Source organism: Delphinapterus leucas, chromosome 1 (genome assembly GCF_059928025.1).
Source record: "Delphinapterus leucas isolate spDelLeu-1000000601 "Yukka" chromosome 1, BTC_Dleu_Yukka2, whole genome shotgun sequence".
Lineage (NCBI taxonomy): Eukaryota > Metazoa > Chordata > Mammalia > Artiodactyla > Monodontidae > Delphinapterus > Delphinapterus leucas.
The window spans coordinates 82,054,732-82,078,735 of NC_143129.1; the positions used below are offsets into that span (position 1 = coordinate 82,054,732).

At 39.2% G+C, this 24,004-nt stretch overlaps 1 protein-coding gene across 4 annotated transcripts in view; it reads left to right on the forward strand.

Annotated features, from left to right (window-relative positions):
- The window catches only part of ARNT (aryl hydrocarbon receptor nuclear translocator), a 64,302-nt gene that overhangs the window by 10,141 nt on the left and 30,157 nt on the right, over positions 1-24,004 (forward strand). For all 4 annotated transcript variants that reach the window (XM_022564216.3, XM_022564215.3, XM_022564217.3 and 1 more), the window contains exons 2-4: positions 14,686-14,797; positions 18,603-18,647; positions 23,545-23,589. In XM_022564216.3, the coding sequence (XP_022419924.1) occupies positions 14,686-14,797; positions 18,603-18,647; positions 23,545-23,589 (202 nt within the window). The remainder of the gene's footprint in view (positions 1-14,685; positions 14,798-18,602; positions 18,648-23,544; positions 23,590-24,004) is intronic.

Sequence of the window (24,004 nt, forward strand, 5' to 3'; positions counted from 1 at the left end):
TAAATAATTTGCCCAAGGTCATACATAGTAAGTGGTAACCCTAGGATTGGAATCTAGATTTATCTCACTTTAGAGTTTGAGCTGTGTTCTCTCAGATTTTCAACGCATGCCACACACATAGACACATGCACATAAATTTTCTTTTTAAAAAATTGGGATCACGCATTTTCTGATTGTAAAAGTAATATATGTTTAATGTAAAAGAGAAAACGAAATGGATATGTAGAAAATCAAACATAGGAGTCTCTAAATGCCATCCCATAGATAACGACTGTTAATAGTTTATTGTGTAACATTTGCTCACTCCATTCTAGCCATGATGTCATCCACACCATTTCTAGAACTTAGGCATGCTCTCACCTCTGGGTCTTTGCACTCTGCCTGGAATGCCTTTTTCCCAGATACCTGCATGGTTTGTTCCTTTACCTCCTTCTGACCTTTCCTTAAATGTTAACCTTTTCAGCGAGGTCTTCCCTCAGCATCTAAAATTGCTGGAACCTTTATGTATTTCTGAGTTGACTCCCCTAGTTTATTTTTCTCCACATTTATCACTATATAACATATCGTTAGGTCAAACCAAATGAAACAACTATCCATTTTTTACCTATAAGATGTCAGTTTCGGGCTTCCCTGGTGGCGCAGTGGTTGAGAGTCCGCCTGCTGATGCAGGGGACATGGGGTCGTGCCCCGGTCCGGGAGGATCCCACATGCTGCGGAGCGGCTGGGCCCGTGAGCCATGGCCGCTGAGCCTGCGTGTCCGGAGCCTGTGCTCCGCAACGGGAGAGGCCACAGCAGTGAGAGGCCCGCGTACCGCAATAAATAAATAAATAAATAAATAAATAAAATGCCAGTTTCATATTATCAACCCATTTTATATTTTAATCATTTCTCAATTTATCTTTCTCTTCCACTAACATGTAAAAAAAAGTTAGGATTTTTGTCTCTTTTATTTATTGTTCTATCTCTAGGGCCTGCAACAATGCCTGGCATATAATAGGCATACACTAAATAGAAATGAATTCTTCCAGGCTTTTGTTATGCATATAAACTTTATAAAGGATTATATTATATATAATTTTCTGTAGCTTATTTTTCCATAATCATATATGGTGAATAACTTTCCATTTCAATGATATAGATCCACCTCAAAATTTTTTTTATATATTGAAATTTTTTTATTGTGGCAAAATACACATAAAATTTGCCTTTTTAACTTTTTAAAAATTTATTAACAATTTAAAAACAATTTTTATTTTATTTATTTCTTTTTGGCTGTGTTGGGTCTTCGTTGCTGTACACAGGCTTTCTCTAGTTGCGGCAGGCGGGGGCCACTCTTTGTTGTGGTGTGCGGGCCATCCATCACGGTGGCCTCTCCTGTTGTGGAGCCCGGGCTCTAGGCACACGGGCTCAGTAGTTGTGGCTCACGGGCTCTCGAGCGCAAGCTCAGTAGTTGTGGCGCACGGGCTTAGTTGCTCTGCGGCATGTGGGATCCTTCTGGACCAGGGAACAAACCCGTGTCTACTGCATTGTCAGGCAGACTACTATCCACTGCGCCACCAGGGAAGCCCCTAAAATTTATTTTTAATTGAAGTATAGCTGAATTACAATGTTGTGTTAATTAATGATGTACAGCAAAATGACTCAGTTATACCATTATATGTACATTATTTTTCATATTCTTTTAAACTATTTTTAAGTGTACAGGTCAGTGGCATTAGTATAGCCACATTGTTATGCAGCCGTCACCACCATCCACTTCCAGAACTTTTTCATCTTGCAAAATTAAAACTCTGTACTTATTAAACAATTACTTCCTGTTCCCCAGTCCCTCCGGCCCACGCCGCCATTCTACACTCTATGAATCTGACTATTCTAGGTACCTTATATAAGTGGAATCCTGCAGTATTTGTCTTTTTGTGACTGGATTATTTCACTTAGCATAATATTTTCAAGGTTCATCCATGTTGTAGCGTGTTGCAGAATTTCCTTCTTTTTAAAGGCTGAATAGTATTCCATTGAATGTATATGCTGTGTATTTAAAGATCCATTCATCTTGATCAACACTGGGTTGCTTCTTCCTCTTGGCTATTGTGACTAATGCTGCTTTGAACCTGGGTGTTGTACAAGTGTCTCTTCAAGACCCTACTTTCAAATTTCAGTTCTTTTTAGTATATGCCCAGAAGTGGAATTGCTGGATTACATATTCATTGTAGTTTTAATTTTTTGAGGAATTTCCATACTATTCTCAATAGTGGCTGCCACTTTTACATTCCTACCAAAAGTGTACAAGAGTTTCAATTCCCTCACATCCTTGTTAACACATATTATTATTTTTTTTATTTTTCATGGTGTCCATCCTAATGGGTGTGAGGTGATATCTCAGTGTAGTTTTGATTTGCATTTCTCTAATGATTAGTGATGTTAGGCACCTTTTCATGTGCTTATTGGCCATTTGTATATTTTCTTTGGAGAAACATATGTTCAAGTCCTTTGTCCATTTTTTAATTAGGTTGTCTTTTTTTGTTGTTGTTGAGTCATAGGAGTTCTTTATGTATTCTGGATTTTAATCTCATCACACATGGATCACAACTGTTTTCTCCCATTCTGTGGGTTGCCTTTTTACTCTGTTGATACAGTGTTCTTTGATGCACAAAATTTCTAATTTTGATGAAGTCCAATTTATCTATTTTTTACTTTTGTTGCTTGTGCTTTTGATATATCCAAGAAATTGCCACATCCAGTGTCATGAAGCTTTTTCCCTGTTTTCTTCTATGAGTTGCATACTTTTCGCTCTTACATTTAGATCTTTGATCCACTTTGAGTTAATTTTTGTATATGAGGTAATGTAAGGAAGGATACAACTTCATTTTTTTTAACATGCAGGTATCCAGTTTTCCCAGCACCATTTGTTGAAAAGATTATCCTTTCCCCATTGAACGGTTGTGACACTCTTGTTGAAAATTGTTTGACCGTATATTTGAGGTTTTATTTCTGGGCTCTGTATTCTATTTTGTTGGTCTATGTGTCTGTCTTTATGCCAGTGTCACACTATTTTGATTACTGTAGCTTTGTGATGCATCAACATTTTAATGGTGAGTATTTGAGTACTCTCTTTATCCAGTATTAAAGGCAGTTATAATGCTTGGGCATGTAACAAAAGACATGCATAAAAGAGTTTTTGTATTTTGAGTTTAGATGCAGTTTATTATAAATATAATTTGGAGGTAGGTTTTAGGAATAATAAGTAAAATATGAAAAAACACATCCAGGACTTTCCTGGTGGCACAGTGGTTGGGAGTCTGCCTGCCGGTGCAGGGTACATGGGTTCGATTCCTGGCCCGGGAGGATCCCACATGCTGCAGAGCAGCTGGGCCTGTGTGCCACGACTGCTGAGCCTGCGCTCTAGAGCCTGAGAGCCACAACTACTGAGCCCTTGCCCCTAGAGCTGGTGCTCTGCTGCGGGAGAGGCCACAGCAATGAGAGGCCCGTGCACCACAGGGAAGAGTGGTCCCCGCTCCCCACAACTGGAGAGGGCCCGCGTGTAGCAGCAAAGACACAACGCAGCCAAAAATAAAAATGAGTAAATAGGGCTTCCTTGGTGGCGCAGTGGTTGAGAGTCCGCCTGCCGATGCAGGGGACACGGGTTCGTGCCCCGGTCCGGGAAGATCCCACATGCCGCGGAGCGGCTGGGCCCCTGAGCCATGGCTGCTGAGCCTGCGCGTCCAGAGCCTGTGCTCCGCAACGGGAGAGGCCACAACAGTGAGAGGCCTGCGTACCGCAAAAAAAAAAAAAAAAAAAAGAGTAAATAAATAGGTTTATGAAAAAAAGAAAACACATCCAAAGTGGTTCATATTTTATACAAGGTAGGAATATGATGAATTACTGTTACCAACATTTCTTTTTGAACATTTCATTATCTGTTCAACTTTTAATGCTTCCTTTATCATTTCTGTTTTCCTCATTCATGTTTTCAATGATTTAGTTTTATATTATTTCTCCTATTTCAGGAAAGGAAGTCACATTTAGTTAAAAATTATTTATTTATTTATTTGGGTGTGCTGGGTCTTAGTTGCAGCACGCGGGATCTTCATTGCCGCGTGCAGGATCTTTTTTGCAGCATGCGGGATCTTTAGGTGCAGGATGTGGGATGTAGTTCCCTGACCAGGGATCGGACCTGGGCTCCCTGCATTAGGAGTGCGGAGTCTTAACCACTCGACCATGAGGGAAGTCCCGAGAAGTACCTTTTCTATAAATTTGGGAGACTGTGTTGAATGACTAAAATATTTACTATTTTTCTGTAATTTCTGTCAAGTTATGATTTTAATAGAAGGTGCTTTTGTTCAGTGCACTAAGAATACTCCTTAACTGTGCTACACTTAACATCACACTAAGTTCCTCTTCCATTTAAAAGGAGCTAACCTTAGTAAGTTAAATCCAGAGTATGTTAAAAGAATCATACATCATTATTATATTAGGTCCTCAGGCCTGTAATGACAAATTACCACAAACTAGAGGGCTTAAAACAACAGAAATTTATTCTCTTGCAGCTCTGGAGACTCAGCGTCCGAAATGAAGATATTGGCTGGTTAGGTTCCCTCTTTTCTAGCTTGTAGACACATCACTCCAGTCTCTGTATCCAAATGTCTGTCTCATTATGTTTATAAAAACAGCAGTCATTGGATTTAGAGCCCATCCTAATTCAATATGATTTCCGTCTTCACTAATTATATCTTCAGAGACCCTATTTCCAAGTAAGGTCACATTCTGCGTCTCTGTGGACATGCATTTTTACACTCTTCAGCCCACTACAATTTATTGAGCAAGATTTATTCCAGGAACTCAAGGATTGGTCACCCTGAGAAAACCTATATACTTGGGTCGTTAACAAACTAAAGGGGGAAAAATGATTGTATCAATAAATGCTTTATAAAAACATTTGTTTCTGATTTTTAAAAATCCATTCCTGATTTAAAGAAAGAAAGACTATTAAATCAGAATATGGGAATTCCTGGGAGGTCCAGTGGTTAAGACTTGGTGCTTTGCTGTCACTGCCATGGGCCTGGGTTCAATCCCTGGTCAGGGAACTAAGATCCCACGAGCTGCATGGCATGGCCAAAAAAAAAAAGTGAGTAAATAAAGAGATTCTTAACCTTTTGTATCACGTGGACCCCTATGACTGGTGACATCTGTTGAACGCTTCTTCAACCTCATTGGGTCATTGTGGGAATAAATGAGAGGCACACAAGTTGCCCAGCACAGTGCCTGGCACACAGTGAAGACACAGAAAAAAATTAGTCATTATTATCACTGATTATCCATGCACTCACTGTAAAGCCAAGGAGTAACACTTTTGCTTCAAGGCTTCAAAAGTTCTTATCACACTTTTTGTGTTGCATCCACTCCTAAATAAAAACCTCCTCTGGTCTGGGCCAAGTTGGAGACCCTGGTGAGGGGCAGAAAGACTTGCACATGGGAGGAAACTCTGGTGAGCTGGTGGGGCAGGTCCCTAGGCCCCCAGATCACCCTGGCGTGCAGCTTGCTCTCCCTGTTGAACCCATAGAATGTTGTTCAGAGTGTAAATAACACTACATAGTATTTTGAAAAATCAATTCTATTAAAAATATAGCTATCAGAATATAAAAAATTACAACTTTGTAATACAAAAATTAATGTTTCTTCTTTATTAACACAATAAATAAGATGTAGTGACAAGTCTAATAATTGCCATATTCTCAAAGTAGTATTGAATGTAACAGTAATTCTAGATATCTGTAATAACTGTCATGTGATATCTGATTTTATTGATGACAAAATCACAGATACTGCTGAAACTACTGTGTTATACTGTACTTTCATGATTGAAGGAAATGCTAAATTTCAGCTAGAGATTAATGAAAGTAAAGAAAGAAAATTGTTCTTCATCCAAGTTTACCAGTGGATTTTATCCATTGACACACAGATTAAGAACCCTTGCAATAATGCAGTAAGAGAAGGAAACTAAATACTAGTGTAGGGCTTCCCTGGTGGCGCAGTGGTTGAGAGTCCGCCTGCTGATGCAGGGGACGCGGGTTCGTGCCCCGGTCCGGGAAGATCCCACATGCCGTGGAGCGGCTGGGCCCGTGAGCCATGGCCGCTGAGCCTGCGCATCCGGAGCCTGTGCTCTGCAACGGAAGAGGCCACAACAGTGAGAGGCCCGCGTACCGCAAAACAAACAAACAAACAAACAAACTAGTGTAAATATTGAGTAAAGAAAGGTAAAATAATCATTCCTTGCAGATAATGTGATTGTATATTAAGAAAGTCCAATAGGGACTTCCCTGGTGGTACAGTGGTTAAGAATCCACCTGCCAGTGCAGGGGACACGGGTTCGAGCCCTGGTCTGGGAAGATCCCACATGCCGCGGAGCAACTAAGCCTGTGCACCACAACTACTGAGCCTGTGCTCTAGAGCCTGCGAGCCACAACTACTGAGCCCATGTGCCACAACTACTGAAGCCTGCACGCCTAGAGCCTGTGCTCCGCAACAAGAGAAGCCACCACAATGAGAAGCCCACACACCGCAATGAAGAGTAGCTCCTGCTCGACACAAATAGAGAAAGCCCGTGTGCAACGAAGACCCAACGCAGCCAAAAATAAATAAATAAATTTAAAAGTCCAATAAACTAAATGCTTTTAGATAAGGTAATTTAGTAAAGTTATTTGAATACAATATAAACACACTGAAGTCAATAGCTTTCTCTTATTCTAGCAATAACCAGTTAGAAGTTGAAATGGCAAAGATTTCATTCACAGTAGTATTAAGAGCTCTAAAATACCTAAAAATAATAAGAAAGATGTAAGACTTATGTGAAGAAAACTGTAAAATTTTATTAAAGGACATTAGGAGATGTCTGAATAATATTCCTGGATGATGAAGTGCAATATCGTGCTACTGGCCCCTCAAAATTATTATATAAATTTAATGTTATTGAATTAACCTCAAGCGTGTTTTTGTTGTTAGAACTTTATATAGATTTTAAATTCAAAAGGAGGTTGAAGTATATGACATTAAAAGGTTTTTAAAACCTTTAAATTAAACTTTTTCTTTTGAGATGATTTTATATTCATATTCAGTTATGAGAAATAATACAGAGATCCCCTACCCTTAGCCCAGTTTCCCCCAGTGGTTGTACCTTGCAAAACTATAGTGTAATATCATGACCAGGATATTGACATTGGTACAGTCAAGATACAGAATATTTCTATCATCGCAAGGGTCCCTTGTGGTGCCCTTTTAAAGCAACACCCACTTTCCTCATACTTACACCCTCTCCTTAATCCCCAGCAGCTACTAACCTGTTGTCTATTTCTATAATTTTGTTATTTCAAGAATGTTCTATAAATGGAATTGTACAGTGTGTAGCCTTTTGCAGTCGGCTTTTTTCATTCACCATGATACTCTGGAGATTCATCCAGGTTGTGTGTATCAGTAGTTCACTTCTTTTTGTTGATGAGTAGGGGTATATATATCAGTTTAACCATTTACTTTTGGAAGGACATCTGGAGTTTTTCTCCAGTTTTTGGCTATTACAAATAAAAGTGCTCTAAATATTTGTGTACAGGTTTTTGTATAAATGTAAGTCTTCATTTTTCTGGGATATATACCCACAAGTGCAGGGCTGGATTGTATGTTAATTGCATGTTTAGTTTTTAAAGAAACTCCCATACTGTTTCCTGAAGTGACTGCACTATATTATATTCTCACCAGCAATGTGTAAGTGATCTTTTTCTCTATCCTTCCTAGCATTTGGTATTTATTATTATTATTTTTTAGCCATTATGATAGGTATGTAGTGCATCTTATTGTGGCTTTAATTTGCATTTCCCTCTTGGCTAATGACGTTGAACATCTTTTCAAATGCTTATTTACCATTTGTGTATCTTCTTTGGAAAAATGTCTGTTCAAGACTTTGCTTTTTTACTGGAGTTTTGAGAGTTCTTTTTATATTCTAGATACAAGTCCTTTGTCCTTTGTTGCAATGTTTTTCCCACTCTGTAACTTGTCTTTTGATCCTCTCACAGTCTTTCACAGAGCAAAAGTTTTTCATTTCAGTGATGTCCAATTTACCAGTTTTTCCTTTTGTGGATCATGCTTATGGTACCAAGTCTGAGAACTCTTTGACTAGCCCCTAGATCCTGCAGATTTTGTCCTTTTTTTTTAAAATTTATTTTAATTTATTTATTTTTGGCTGCATTGGGTCTTCATTGCTGCGTGTGGGCTTTCTCTAGTTCCGGCGAGCGGGGGCTACTCTTCGTTGCCATGTGCGGGCTTCTTATGCGGTGGTTTCTCGTTGCAGAGCACAGGCTCTAGGTGCACAGGCTTCAGTAGTTGTGGCACGTGGACTCAGTAGTTGTGGCTCATGGGCTGTAGAGCGCAGGCTCAGTAGTTGTGGCACACGGGCTTAATTGCTCTGCGCCATGTGGGATCTTCCCAGACCAGGGATCAAACCCGTGTTCCCTTCACTGGCAGGCGGATTCTTAACCACTGCGCCACCAGGGAAGTCCGACTCCTGTGTTTTTTTCTAAAAGTTACATAGTTTTACACTTTACATATAAGTCCATGATCCATTTTGATTAATTTTTGTATAAGGGGTCAAGGTTCATTTTTTTGCCTATGGATGTCTAGTTGCTCTAGCACCATTTGTTGAAAAGGCTATCTTTCCTCCATTGAATTGGTTTTGCACTTTTGTCAAAATCATTTGGGCATATTTGTGTGGGTCTGTTTCTGGGTTCCATCGATCTAAGTGTCTGTCCCTTTGCCAGGGCCACACAGTCTTAATTGCTGTAGCTATATTAGAAGTCTTTCAGGTAGACTTTTCTCCCACTTTTTCTTTGTTTTAGCTATTATAGTTTCTTTACCTTCCTGTATAAATTTTAGAATGGTCATGTTTAATTTTTTATTTATTTTTATTTTTTTTGTGGTACACGGGCCTCTCACTGTTGTGGCCTCTCCCGTTGCGGAGCACGGGCTCTGGACGCGCAGGCTCAGTGGCCATGGCTCACGGGCCTAGCCGCTCCACGGCATGTGGGATCTTCCTGGACCGGGGCATGAACCTGTGTCCCCTGCATCGGCAGGCGGACTCTCAACCACTGCGCCACCAGGGAAGCCCAAAAGAGTCTGGTTTTTTTGTTTGTTTGGTTTTGGGTTTTTTTGCGGTACATGGGCCTCTCACTGTTGTGGCCTCTCCCGTTGCGGAGCACAGGCTCCAGACGCGCAGGCTCAGCGGCCATGGCTCATGGGGCCAGCCGCTCTGCGGCATGTGGGATCTTCCCGGACCGGGGCACGAACCCGCGTCCCCTGCATCAGCAGGCGGACTCTCAACCACTGCGCCACCAGGGAAGCCCCATGTTTAATTTTTTTTTTTTTTGGTACGTGGGCCTCTCACTGCTGTGGCCTCTCCCGTTGCAGAGCACAGGCTCCAGACGCGCAGGCTCAGCGGCCATGGCTCATGGGCCCAGCCGCTCCGCGGCATGTGGGATCTTCCTGGACTGGGGCACGAAACCGTGTCCCCTGCATCGGCAGGCGGACTCTCAACCATTGCGCCACCAGGGAAGCCCTAATTTAAAAAAAAATTTTTTTAGTTAAAAACATTTTTTTTAATACAATTACTTTTTTAGTTTTTTTTACCATTAGTTTTTATTTATTTTTATTTTTGGCTGCGTTGGGTCTTCATTGCTGTGTGTGGGCTTTCTCTAGTTGCGGCGAACAGGGGCTACTCTTCATTGCAGTGCACAGGCTTCTCATTGCAGTGGTTTCTCTTGTTGTGGAGCACGGGCTCTAGGCATGCGGGCTTCAGTAGTTGAGGCACGTGGGCTCAGTAGTTGTGGCTTGCAGGCTTAGTTGCTCCGTGGCATGTGGGATCTTCCCAGTCCAGGGATCGAACCTGTGTCCCCTGCATTGGCAGGCGGATTCTTAACCACTGTGTCACCAGGGAAGTCCCTAGAATGGTCATGTTTATATCTTCAGAAACATCTGGGTAGAATTTTGATAGGAATTGCATTAAACCTGTTTATCAGTTTGAAGAGAATTAACATCTTTTGTTGAGTCTTCCAATCCATGAACATGGTATGTCTCTCCATTTATTTAGGTCTTTGGTTCTTTGATCAGCATTCTTTCAGCACACAAATCTTGTGCCTGTTTGATAGATTTACACTTAAATATTTTTTCTTTTTTGAAGTGGTTATGAATGGTTTTATAGTTTAAATTTTGATGCCCATGTGTTAATTGCTAGTATATAGAAACACAATTGATTTTTGTATATTTATTTTGTATACTGCAACTTTGTTGAATTCACTTATTTGTTCTAGGAAGGTTTTTTGTTTGTTTTGGTAGATTCCTTAGGATTTTCTGCAAAGACAATCATGTAATCTGCAAATGGGGACAGTTTTATTTTTTCCTTTCTGATCTGTGTGCCTTCTATTTCCTTTTCCTGCACTTTTGCACAGGCTAGAACTTCCCACACTATGTTTAAATAAGTGATGAGAGTGAACATTTTTTCCTAGTTCCCAAATCTTAGGGAGAAAACATTGTCTTTCACCATTAAGTATAATATTAGCAGTAGTTTTTTTTCTTTCTTTTTGTAGATACTTTTATCAAGGTGAGGACGTTTCACTTTATTTTAATTTTTCTATGTTTTTATCAGAATGGGTATTGAATTTTAGCAAATACTTTTTATGCATAGGCTGATATGATCATGTTATTTTTCTTCTTAGCCAATTAATATGTTGATTGATTTTAAGTATTGAACCAGTTTACTTCCCTTGAATAAAACACATGGTCACGTTGTATATAGTTCTTTAGCTATTGCTAAATTCTGTTTGCTAAAATTGCTAAATTTTATTTACTAATATTTTGTTAAGGATTTTTGCATCTATTTTCATGAGGAACATTGATCTCTAGTTTTTGTTTTGTTTTTCTACTGTCTTTGTCTGGTTTTTGTATCAGGGTAATACTAGCTTCAAAAGATGAATTGGTAAGTGTCCCCTTCCTCAAATAGTTTCTGGAGGAGATTGTGTAGCATTGCTGTTAGTTCTTTAAATGTTTGGTAGCATTCTCCAGTGAAATCAGCTAGACCTAGAATTTTTTTTTTTTTTGAGAGTGCTTAAATTATGAATTCAGTTTTCTAATAGGTATGAGGCTATTCATATCAACTATGTTGTGTTTGAACAGTTGTTTTAGTTTGTATTTTTTAAGGAATTGATCCTTTTGATCTAAGTTGTCAAATTTATGTGTGTAAGTTTTAGTATTCCTGATTATCTCTTAGATTTCTTCAGGGTCTCTAGTGATATCCCTGGGGTTTTTTTTCCTGATTTTGGTAGTTTGTGTGTTGTGTGTCTTGCTAGAGGTTTGTCAATTTTATTGATCTATTTAAAGAATTCTTTGTTTTATTTTTAAATTGTTTTTCTGTTTTAAAATTTTATGTTTTCCATTATTTCCTTCCTTTTGCTTGCTTTGGGTTTATTTATTTATTTATCCTAGGTTCTTGAGGTGGAAGTTTAGATGATTTGACGTTTCCTCTTTTCTAATATAGCATTTTAATGACTATAGCTTCTGGGGTGTCCCACAAATTTTACCATCTTGTAATTTCATTAAAATTTTTTAAAAATAAATTTATTTATTTATTTTTCGCTGTGTCGGGTCTTCGTTGCTGTGCATGGGCTTTCTCTAGTTTCAGCGAGTGGGGGCTGCTCTTTGTTGTAGTGCGTGAGCTTTTCATTGCAGTGGCTTCTCGTGTTGTGGAGCACGGGCTCTAGGCACACGGGCTTCACTAGTTGTGGCACATGGGTGGGCTCAGTAGTTGTGGCTTGTGGGCTGTAGAGTGCAGGCTCAGCAGATGTGGTGCACGGGCTTAGTTGCTCCACGGCATGTGGGATCTTCCCGGACCAGGGCTTGAACCTGTGTCCCCTGCATTGGCAGGCGGATTCTTAACCACTACGCCACCAGGGAAGTCCCTCATTTTAATTTTAGTTCACTGTACTTTTTATTCCCTTTGAGACTTCCTCTTTGACTGATTATTTAGAAATGTGTTATTTAATGTCCAAGTGAATGGAGATTTTCCGGTTATCTTTCTGTTACTGATTTCTAAATAGTTTGATTCCACTGTGGTTGGAGAATCCAATCTATGATTATTTTATTTATTTATTTGTTTTTTAAATTTTTGGCTGCACTGGGTCTTCCTTGCAGCGTGCGGGCTCTTCGTTGTGGGTTTCTCTCTAGTTGCGGGCTCAGGAGCATGCAGGCTCAGTAGTTGTGACACGCAGGCTTCTCTCTAGTTGTGGCTCGCAGTTTTGGTTGCCTCGTGGCATGTGGGATCTTAGTTCCTCAACCAGGGATCGAACCCGCATCCCCTGCATTGGAAGGTGGATTCTTCACCACTGGACCACCAGGGAATTCCCGCAATTCTTTTATACTTGTTGAGGTTTGTTTAAAGGCCCAGGATATGGTCTATCTTGGTATATGTTCTGGGAACACTTGAAAAGAATGTATATCTGCTGTTGTTGGGTGTAGTGTTTTTATAAATGTTAATTGGACCCTGTTGATTGAGGTATCATTGAGAACTTCTATATCTTTGCTGATTTTCTTTTTTTCTTTTAAGTTCTCTTTAATACTTATTTATTTTATTTTGGCTGTGTTGACTCTTAGTTGAGGTATGCCGGATCTTTGTTGGCGGCATACCGGATCCTCCCCTGCAGTGCGAACTCCTCGTTGTGGCGCGCGAGCTTCTCTGTAGTTGTGGCGCGTGGGTTGCAGAGCGTGTGGGCTCTATAGTTGTGGCATGCGGGCTCCGGAGCTCGTGGGCTCTGTAGTTTGCAGCACGCGGGCTCTCTAGTTGTGGCCCGCATGCTTAGAAGTTGCAGCGCGCAGGCTTAGTTGCCCCGCAGCATGTGGGATCTTAGTTCCCTGACCAGGGATCAAACCTGCGTCCTCTGCATTGGAAGGTAGATTCTTAACCCCTGGACCACCAGGGAAGTCCCTGTTTAGCTATAGGTCTGCTGGTGACAAATCCTCCTTAGTTTTCCATCATCAGAGAATGTGTTGATTTCCTACTCATCTCTTAAACTTTTTTTTAATTTTTAAAAATTTTATTTATTTAATTTTGGCTGAAGCAGAAGTAGTATATGACATTTAATAAGAAAATTTTGTAAAATAAATTAATGGAGAATGGAGGACTTTCCTATTAGATAATTCAAATGTACTATAAAGCTGTAGTTATCAAACGTGTTCAGTATTGACATAGGAGCTGGAAAATATATTAATACAGAATAAAAGTATAGAAAGAGATCAATTATTTGTAGACACCTAAAAGTAAAATAAAGTAAGTAAAGTAGTAAAGTAAAAGTAAAGTAGTAAAGGAGTCATTTCCGATAAGTGAGGAAAGGATGGATTATCCCGTAAATGATATTAGAATAATTATCTAACCATGTATAAGAAAATAATCAGAGTCCTGCCTTATGCCAGGTAGGCATAAGTAGTAAATTCCAGATGGATTAAAAATCTAAATGTGAAACACAAAAGTATTGTAAGAAAATATAGAAATAATCTCGAGGGTGGGGAGCTTTCCTAAGTAAGACAGAAATCCCGGAATTATTTAGGAAAACACTGATAAATTTTACAGCATAAAATTGTGAAATGTTATATATTTAAAGGCTAAGGTAGGTGATGAAAAAATATTTGTAATACATAACAGGCATATATTATCTTTTATATATTGATATCCTTTAATATCCTTTATATACTGATAGATCTTACAAATTCATTAGAAAAAGATATTCAGTATAAAAATGTTAAAGATATGAAGAGTCAACTCATTGATTTCAGATGACTAATGTAAAAAGATACAAGAATTACAACAAATACTGTACCATTTTTACCTGTCAGGTTTGGTGAAATTAAAAAGTATAATATGCAGTTCTGGTGAGGGAAATAGGTACTCTCATATCCTGTTAGTGGGAGCAAAAATTGTAGCAGGCTTTCTGGAACATAATTAGCCATGACCAAATGTGCCTGTTTTTGATCAGAGAGATAGGTGTATATAATCTGAGGAAAAAAATAAGAAATAAAATGAGCTCAACTTAAAAAAAAAAACATTTATTTATTTATTTGGCTGCACTGGGTCTTCGTTGCAGCACGTGGGATCTAGTTCCTCGACCAGGGATCAAACCCAGGCCCCCTGCATTGGGAGCGCAGAGTCTGCTGGACCACCAGGGAAGTCCCTACTCTATATAATTTTTTTTGAGTATTGGAATTTAGGTGATTTTTTAAATTTTGGGTTTTTTTGTATTTTCCAAAAAAAACAAATCAGAGGAGCTAAGTTATGTATATTTGTTGCATTAGTGAAATATGTAAACCAATTTGTGTGTGTGTTTTAGATTAATATTATATCACTATTACCAGCTTTTAAAAGAGAAGGCTATAGAATATAGTGCTACCTCTTCCAAACTGTATGAAATTGGGGGAATTGAAGTGTAGGGAAATCTTTTCCCAGGGTAAGAATTGAAGAAAAGCAGCCTGGACGTGAGCATTTGGGTTTTCTAGCAAACTTCTGAGATTTTATCCATAGCTTGAGCCTTTCTTCTAGCCAGTTTGATGATGATGATAAGCAAGAACAATCTTTTTAAAATCTGTATTTCTGTTTTTCTCTGACAGAAATGACATCAGATGTACCATCACTGGGTCCAGCCATTGCCTCTGGAAACCCTGGGCCTGGGATTCAAGGTGGAGGAGCCATTGTCCAGAGGGCTATTAAGCGGCGACCAGGGTGAGTTTGAGTGTACTATGTTACAAACGTCTCTCCTTTAAACCAGCCTGATTTTGTTAGTCGCTGAACCATCTATTCCTAACCCTCTCACTTCTTCTGGCTACTTACTACACTCCTATCAGATAACTTTCTTTAATCCCTGGATTTTTCTTTGTATGGAATTGATGTCTTTATCTTAGTTTCTTACAAGGAGTTTTATTTTGTTTTTTAAAACAAAAATCTCTAAGAGGTAAAGGACTCTGGCTAAGCCCAAAGATTTCACCATTGCTGAGAAAATTTCACTGCTTTTATTAAGCTTTGTATCTGCATTCTCAAACTTTTTTTGGTAGGCCTTTTTTTTTTCTTGGCTGCGTTGGGTCTTCGCTGCTGCACGTGGGCTTCCTCTAGTTGCAGCAGGCAGGGGCTACTCTTAGTAGCGGTGCATGGGCTTCTCATTGCGGTGGCCTCTCTTGTTGCGGAGCACGGGCTGTAGGTGCGTAGGCATCAGTAGTTGCAGCACACGGGCTTAATAGTCACGACACAAGGGCTCTAGGGCGCGCGGGCTTCAGTAGTTGTGGTGCTCAGGCTCCATAGTGGTGGCTTGCGGGCCCTAGAGCGCAGGCTCAGTAGTTGTGGTGCACGGGCTTAGTTGCTCCATGGCATGTGGGATCTTCCCAGACCAGGGATCGAACCTATGTCCCCTGCATTGTGCCACCAGGGAAGTCCCTGGTAGGCTTTTTACTTTTCTGAATTTAGAGAATGCTGAACTGTAGAATATGTCTCCTTTAAGTTATTGATATGTTGCCTTGCTTGGAACCTAGAGTCCATTCAGTTCCAAAATTATTTATTAGATGCCTCATTAGTGTAAGTCATTGTGCCGATTGCTACTAGGATACAAAGGTAAATAAGGCACAGTCTTCGTCTTTTAGTTGCTTATGTTCTGAAACGGATAATCATTACATGCATAAATAGAATTCAAGATAAAATATGCCAGGTTTGCTAAGAAAGGAACAAATACACTGCTGTGTGTTTCAGTGTATGGGAATACCACCATTGGTTGTTAGAAATTGGGAAAGGCTTCAGAAAAGAGGTTGCTTTAGAAAGGCCTGGAAGAATGGGTAGTATTTTACCTACTTTTTAAAGTATTAAAGTATTGAATTTCTTTTTCTTTCTTTTGCTTTTAATAATTATGTAGCTAGTGTTATAACTAGTCTTTAAGTTTCCTCTTACCAGTAGTAATGAAAGAGTGATCCCTGGGTTAAGGTGTTAACATGAGTAACATATTAAGACTTGCTATGTCTCCAAGAGCTTTATACATTTTAACTCATTTACTGAGGTATCTGGTGAATAAGTAACTTACCCAAGGTTTTGAAGCTAATAAGTGGGAGATCTATGATATGAACCTTGGGAGGTTAGCTTTTATTGTCTACTCTCTTAAACACAGTGTTATGGTTATATATAATAGCAAACAATTAGAAGCAGTATTATCAAAATTAGGGGATTGATTGAGAAAGTTGTATTGAAAATGTACAGCTATTAGAAGTGACAAATATGTATTGGTACAGAAAAATGTTTACAGTATATTGAGAAAAGAGGTTACAGGGGCTTTCCTGGTGGCACAGTGGTTAAGAATCCGCATGCCAATGCAGGGGACATGGGTTCAAGCCGTGGTCCGGAAGATCCCACATACCACGGAGCAACTAAGCCCATGTGCCACAACTACTGAGCCTGCGCTGTAGAGCCCACGAGCCACAACAACTGAAGCCCGTGTGCCACAACTACTGAAGCCTGCACGCCTAGAGCCTGTGCTCTGCGACAAGAGCAGCCACCACAATGAGAAGCCCTCGCACCACAATGAAGAGTAGCCCCCGCTCACCGCGACTAGAGAAAGGCACACAGCAACAGAAGACCCAACGCAGCCAATAAATAAATAAATAAATAAATAAAATATATTTTAAAAAAAGAATAAAATGAAATAAAAAGGTTACAGTGTATGTAATATACCAACTCTATCAGAAAAAAATATATAAATAACGTGTGCATAGCAAAAAAACTGAAAGGATACTCATCAGATGTATGGGTGATGGGATTATGGGTGATTTATTTTTTCTTTTGTTTTTAGTTATTTCTAGATTTTCTGAAGTAAGTGTGTTTTATTGATAATCAGGAAAATATATTAAAAGAAATATACATTTTTTAAAAGAAAGATTGGAAAATATAGAGAGAAGACTAAAGAGCAATAATCCTACTATCCAAAGTCATCTCCCATCAGTTTTTTTAGTGTAATTACTTCATTCTTTATTCTATATGTAGATTTCTTTAAATAGTTATAATCATATAATTATGTAGGTTTATATAGCCTGGTCTTTTCACCTAATTGTATACAATAACCTTTTTTCCATATTGTCACATATGTTATAGAAACATAATTTAAAATACATAGAGGGGATGTACTTAATTGCTATTTTGGGACATTTAAACTGTTTTGAAGATTTGCTGTTATATATAATGCTTAATGAATATCTTTGTATATAAATTTTTTTCTCTGAGTTATTTCTTTAGGATAGATTCTTAGAAGTGGAGTTATTGGGTAAATAGGTAGACTTTGACAGGTGATCTGGGGCTACAGAGAGGAAGAAGAATGGACACTTTCAGGGTTGATGCTATGTACTTCATATATAACCCATTTAGAGGCCCATAATATCAGGTTATCACAGTAGTAGAGATGCCAAGATCATTGGGTTAAGGTGGTAACATGAGTAATGTTTTAGTTTAATGGAGTATAGAGATTAATAGGAGATTGGCCTATCTTGTTACCTATAATCTTGCCTAATCCCTTGAAATGAAAGTCACCTCTGCTTTTACTAAACATTTAAAGTTTATTGATTGTGCTCTCCATATGAAGCTTTCTCATTCTCACTTGTATATTTTATTTGTTTAGGCAAAGAATCCCTTGAGGGCAAGTCTTTTGTTTTCACCTCATCTAGCACAGTATGCGGAATGTAGCATATATTACTTGTTCATTAGGTGAATGAAGGAGAGAAACATCATTTAACAACCTTCGGGGAATTCCCTGTTGGTTCAGTGGTTAGAACTCCGCGCTTTCACTGCTGAGGACACGGGTTCAATCCTGGGTTCAGTCCCTTGGGAACTAAGATCCCACAAGCTGTGCAGCGCAGCCAAAAAACAACCAACCAGCCAACCTCCAGAGGTCTTAAAATCACTCCCTATGGAACATCACTGTTTTGAGAGATGTTTCAGAGAGCTTAACATAGCCTAAGGCAGACTGTAGAAATGAAAAACGGTCCTGAATTATTCATATTAATTTTTTCTTGTCTTTTTGAGTTGATCCTGCTCCTTTTGTAGAGGTTGTACTGTGATATAAATCTTTGGCAAAGGTGGATTGCTACCCTAGGAAAATGAAAGGTAGCAATAGGTATTCCTTTTTTTTTTTTTTCTTTTTGCGGTACGCGGGCCTCTCACTGTCGTGGCCTCTCTCGTTGCGGAGCATAGGCTCACAGGCCTAGCCGCTCCGCGGCATGTGGGGTCTTCCCGGACCGGGGCACAAACCCGTGTCCCCTGCATCGGCAGGCGGACTCTCAACCACTGTGCCACCAGGGAAGCCCCGGTATTCCCTTTTGATTGGCTAATTTCTTTGCCCAGTTTGGTACAACAGGAAGAGGTAATATACCTTTACTTATTCCACTTCCTCTTTTCCTTCTTCCATCTGAGTGGGTGTTCAGATAGCTTGTAGATTTAGAATTTTAATTTTTTTAATGTTCTGCATTTTCAATAGGCTTATAATATTTTTTTTGGCTTTCCCCAGATTGGATTTTGATGATGATGGAGAAGGGAACAGTAAATTTTTGAGGTAAGATCTTAAAAAACTTTCTCTAGATTTCTGATACTAAAAATTATTTCATTATCTTTCTGACTCATAATATTTTTGTCTTTAGGCCTAAGGAGAGTGCTTCACCCTAAAACTAAAGTTACCTATTACATTATACCCCATAAAATTTTCAAGCATTCTGGTAATAGCTCCAGAGGAAAGAGCTCAATGAGGGGAGAGTAGAGAATTTACAAGACCCTCTGTGTCAGTTATCTATTGTTGTGTGGCTTAAAAAGAACAATGATTTATTATTTCTCACAATTCTGTGGATTGGTTAGATGGTTATTCTGCTGATCTTGCCTAGACTCACTCATAAGACTGCATTCAGCTGCCTTGTCAGCTGGGAACTGGACTCAGCTGATAAGGCTGGGTATCTCTTTCTTTGTGGTCTTTTATCCTTAAGGAGGGCAGACTGAGTGTCTTTACATGGTCATGGCTGCAATCCAAAGGGCAGGTCCCAGTCTAAATGCTTATCAAGCTATTGCTTTGGATTGACATTTGCTGTTGTCCCATTGGCTAAAGCAAGTCATATGCCTGAGTCCTGATTCAGTACAGGATGGTGCTATACCAGGTAGTGAATACTGCAAGGTGTAATTAATTTGGGGGTCATTAATGTACTAATCTTTCATGCTCTCTAATACTCACTGACTTCTCCTACAGAGCAGGAATTGGAATTTGTATCTTTGAGTAGTGAATCTTCTGGAGAACTGAAAATGGACTTTTCAGTATATTGATGAAGGAGTTTTTTCAGAAAAGGGAAATTTTTATTTTTGCTTAAGACCAGTCACTTGGCTTTGTTTTTAAGTAAGGAAAGCAATAAGAGTCAAAGAATGGAAGATAACCTTGACTGCAACCTGCCTTTTTTCTTTTCAAATTTGAAAATATTACCTAGGTAGTGTCTACATTGCAGAATAACAAATATTTGAGAAATAAATAAAGGTGCCTTATTTTTTAAACAATTTATTTTATTATGTGAGTGCCCAGGCTTCATTATTTGTTTGTTTCATTAACTAAGTTCTTAAAAGAAATATAAACATTATATTGCAAAATTTTTAAACAGTGCAGAGTTATATGTAATGAAAGTACATCTTCCCTCACTTCAGACCTTCAGAATCCTTCCCCTTAGACAATTATAGTTTCCAGTTTATTAAGTATCCTTCCAGAAATATTCAGTGCATATGTAAGTGTATTTAAATGCACATATATGTGTGCACATACACACACTGTCTCCTCAGTTTTTGTTTTTACACAGAGGATGCCCATATTGTAAATTGCTTGCCATTGTTTAGTTTTGTAATGCTTAGTTTAGTCAGTTACATCTATCTGTGTATTTTTTTTAATATCGTTGTTGTTTTTGCAATGTTTAAAGTGAAAGCTTGTGTTTCTAGCTACTGCCTAGTCGTGGAACACTGCCATATATTCTTGAAAACAACAACCATGGCTTGGCCACCATAAAGAGATAGTTGCAAAATATTGGAGAAAGCAGTTCTCCAGGAGAGCTCTTTAGACTTAATGAGTGTCAACAAATGTGAAGAGGGGTAGAGATTTCAATTTCTGTTCAAGAATAGACTTTTTTCATACAGTTCCATTGGGAATTCCTCCAATTAGGAATCCCTAATTATAATGATAAATACTGTTAGTGGAACTGTGTTGTGCATATGAATGAGATAGAGGTAACCACTAGTCTTATTTATACCTATCAGTTAGCTCTATCCCTGAGTCATTGCTTCCATTTCCACAAAATCTGGTAGTCACAAACTATATGCAAATTTAAAAAGGTTTATTTGTCTTTTCCCCAACCATAAAAAAAGGTTTTCATAATTCATCTTACCAAGTAGGTCATTATGCCCAAGTGAGGCATCACCAATTTTTTTTATTTGACCATCGGTACTTTTTTTTTTTGGCCTCGCGGCTTGTGGGATCTTAGTTCCCCAACCAGGGATCGAACCCATGTCTCCTGCAGTGGAAGCATGGAGTCCTAACCACTGGACCGCCAGGGAATTCCCAGTGTTTTTTTTTTTTTTTAATTGGAATTCTCCACTTTGGTCAATGAGTGAAAGTCTTATTTGCGTTGTATCTGTAAATCAATATTAAATCTCCTTGGTGGATGCAAGCTGTAATTTATTACCTCTTTTCATCATTTTGTTCAAGTGTCATTTTTTTAAAAAATTCATTTTTTAAATTTATTTATTTTTGGCTGCATTGGGTCTTCATTGCTGTGCGTGGGCTTTCTCTAGTTGCGGCGAGCGGGGGCTACTCTTCATTGTGGTGCACATGCTTCTCATTGCAGCGGCTTCTCTTGTTGCAGAGCACAGACAACAGAGAGATATAGGCTATATATAACGCTATAGGCGTGCGGGCTTCAGTAGTTGTGGCACACAGGCTCTACTAACTAACTAACTACTGATAGCTGTGGCTCGTGGGCTCTAGAGTGCAGGCTCGGTATTTGTGGTGCACAGGCTTAGTTGCTCTGTGGCATGTGAGATCTTCCGGGACCAGGGTTCGAACCTGTGTCCCCTGCGTTGGCAGGCGGATTCTTAACCACTGTGCAACCAGTGAAGTCCCAAGTGTCATTTTGTTATATTCTCCAGACAACATCTATAAAATAATTTTTTTTTTTTTTAAACAGAAGAAATTTATTTTCTTACAGTTCTAGAGGCTGGAAGTCTGGGGTCAAGGAGCCAGCGTGGTTGGGCTCTGGTGAGAGCTCTCTTCTTGGCTTGCAGATGGTTGCTTTCTTGTTGTGTTCTCACACAACAGAGGAAGAGGAAGAGGAGTAAGAGAGAGAGAGAGAGAGAGACCATAAAATAATTTTTAAGAATATAAAGGCTTTGAAATTCTAGGTACAATATTAGAGTTGCTAGTATCTAGAATGCTTCTCAAATTCAAACAAATGCATGTACAAATCCACCAGGGGTTCTGGATAAGATAGAGATTATAATTCATTAGGTCTGTGGTAGTACGCAAGATTCTGCATTCTAATAGATTCCTAAGTGGTGCTGCTGCTTCTTGTCCACTGACCACACTTTGAGTAGCAAATATCTGCAAGATTCATTCTTGAGATTCAAAATTAATATGAAAGGACTTCCCTGGTAGTGCAGTGGTTAAGAATCCGCCTGCCAGTGCAGGGGACATGGGTTCGAGCCCTGGTCCGGGAAAATCCCACATGCCGCGGAGCAACTAAGCCTGTGCACTGCAGCTACTGAGCCCATGTGCCACAACTACTGAAGCCTGCGTGCTTAGAGTCTGTGCTCCGCGACAAGAGAAGCCACCGCAGTGAGAAGCCCACACACTGCAACGAAAAGTAGCCCCTGCTTGCCGCAACTAGAGAAAGCCTGTGCACAGCAACGAAGACCCAACGCAGCCAAAAGTAAATTAAAACAAACAAACAAACAAAATTAATATGTAAATTATAGGTCTCTTTTTTCAGCTTAGATCACTGTTTTCATTAAAAGTTTGTAGTGGGCTTCCCTGGTGGCACAGTGGTTGAGAGTCCGCCTGCCAATGCAGGGGACACGGGTTCATGCCCTGGTCCGGGAAGATCCCACATGCCGCAGAGCAGCTGGACCCGTGAGCCATGGCCGCTGAGCCTGTGCGTCCGGAGCCTGTGCTCCGCAACGGGAGAGGCCACAACAGTGAGAGGCCCGCATACCACACACACACACAAAAAAATATGATAATTTCCATGATACTTGAAGAACTCCTGCAACTCAATAACAAAAAAACAACCTGATTAAAAAATGGGCAAAGGACTTTTAATAGACATTTCTCCAAAGAAGATACACAAATGGCCAAAAAGCATATGGAAAGATGCTCATGATCACTAATCAGAGAAATGTAAATCAAAACCACAATGAGTAGGCCATTAGGCTGGCCACCATCAAAAAACCCAGAAAATAACAAGTGTTGGTGAGGATATGGGGGAATTGGAACTCTTGTGTACTGTGGGTGGGAATGTAAAATGGTGCGGCCACTTTGGAGGAACATTAAAAACAGAATTATCATATGATCCAGCAGTGCCACTTCTGGTGATATATCCAAAAGAATTGAAACAGGATCTTGGAGAGATATTTGCACACTCATGTTCACTACCCGATTTTTCATAGTAGCTGAGAGGTGGAAGCACCCCAAATATCCATTGACAAATGAGTAGATAAAGAAGTGTGGTATATACAGCTAGTGGAATATTATTCAGCCTTAAAAAAGAAGGAAGTTCTATCACATACTACAACGTGGGTGAACCTTGAGGACATTATACTAAATGAAATGAGCCAGTCACAAAAAGATAAATACTGTACGATTTCACTTATATGAGGATCTAAAGTAGCCAAAATCAGAGAGACAGAAAGTAGAATGGTGGTTGCCAGGAGCTGGGCGTGGGATGGGGGCGGGGAGAGTGGGAGGATGGTGTTCAGTAGCTATAGAATTTCAGTTTTTCAAGGTGAAAAAGTTCTAGAGATATTTTGTACAACAGTGTGAACATATTGTAGTTAGCACTACTGAATTGTACACTTAAAAATGGTTAAGATGGTAAATTTTGTGTTACACGTTTTTTGCCATAATTAATGAAAAACAAAAACAAAACAATCCCTAACCTCAGTGGTGTTGACAGGGTAGTCAGCTGTGCCCTCATGAGATCATCATCTTTTTTTGGAGTGTCTGATAAGTAAGAGTAAAGGACACATTAGAAACCTGACAAATAATAGTCATGGGTTTTTAAGTTCTGTGGGATGCTGTTATTATCTCTATTGTTTTGTGATGCCTTTTCATTGGCTTTTTTTTGTTGAATATTTTTTACCCCTTTCTAGTTTTCCTTTCAGAGTGAAATAGATATAACAAGTGTAATGCCTTGGACTAAGCCCCTTTTTTTCTCCTTCAGGTGTGATGACGATCAGATGTCTAATGATAAGGAGCGGTTTGCCAGGTAATGTAGTAGAGCATCTTGGTCCTTGTCGTGGGACCAGGCAATTCAAAAATACTGAGTTTTAATTTTATCTCAGTGAGAGTTAATTTCTCTATCCAGTCTGTTTCTTCTTCTGAAAGCTGTTGAAATTTAGTATTATACTTGTTGTTTAGCTTCGGGTAACAGGGCTTCAGACTTATGGCTTCAAACTAATGGTATATTTTACCCAGTGTTTTTATGTATGTGTTAGATAGCTATACAGTGTGCTTGCTGGGTGTCCACAGGAACACAAACAATATGAATTTCTTTGTTGCATTTATTATTAAGTGGATCTACAAAATCTGTATAGATAATGGTTTTATTCTTTTAAAAATAACAGCAAAGAAATGACTTATGTGAAGACTGGAGTTTTTATTGAAAAAATATGTTTATCTGT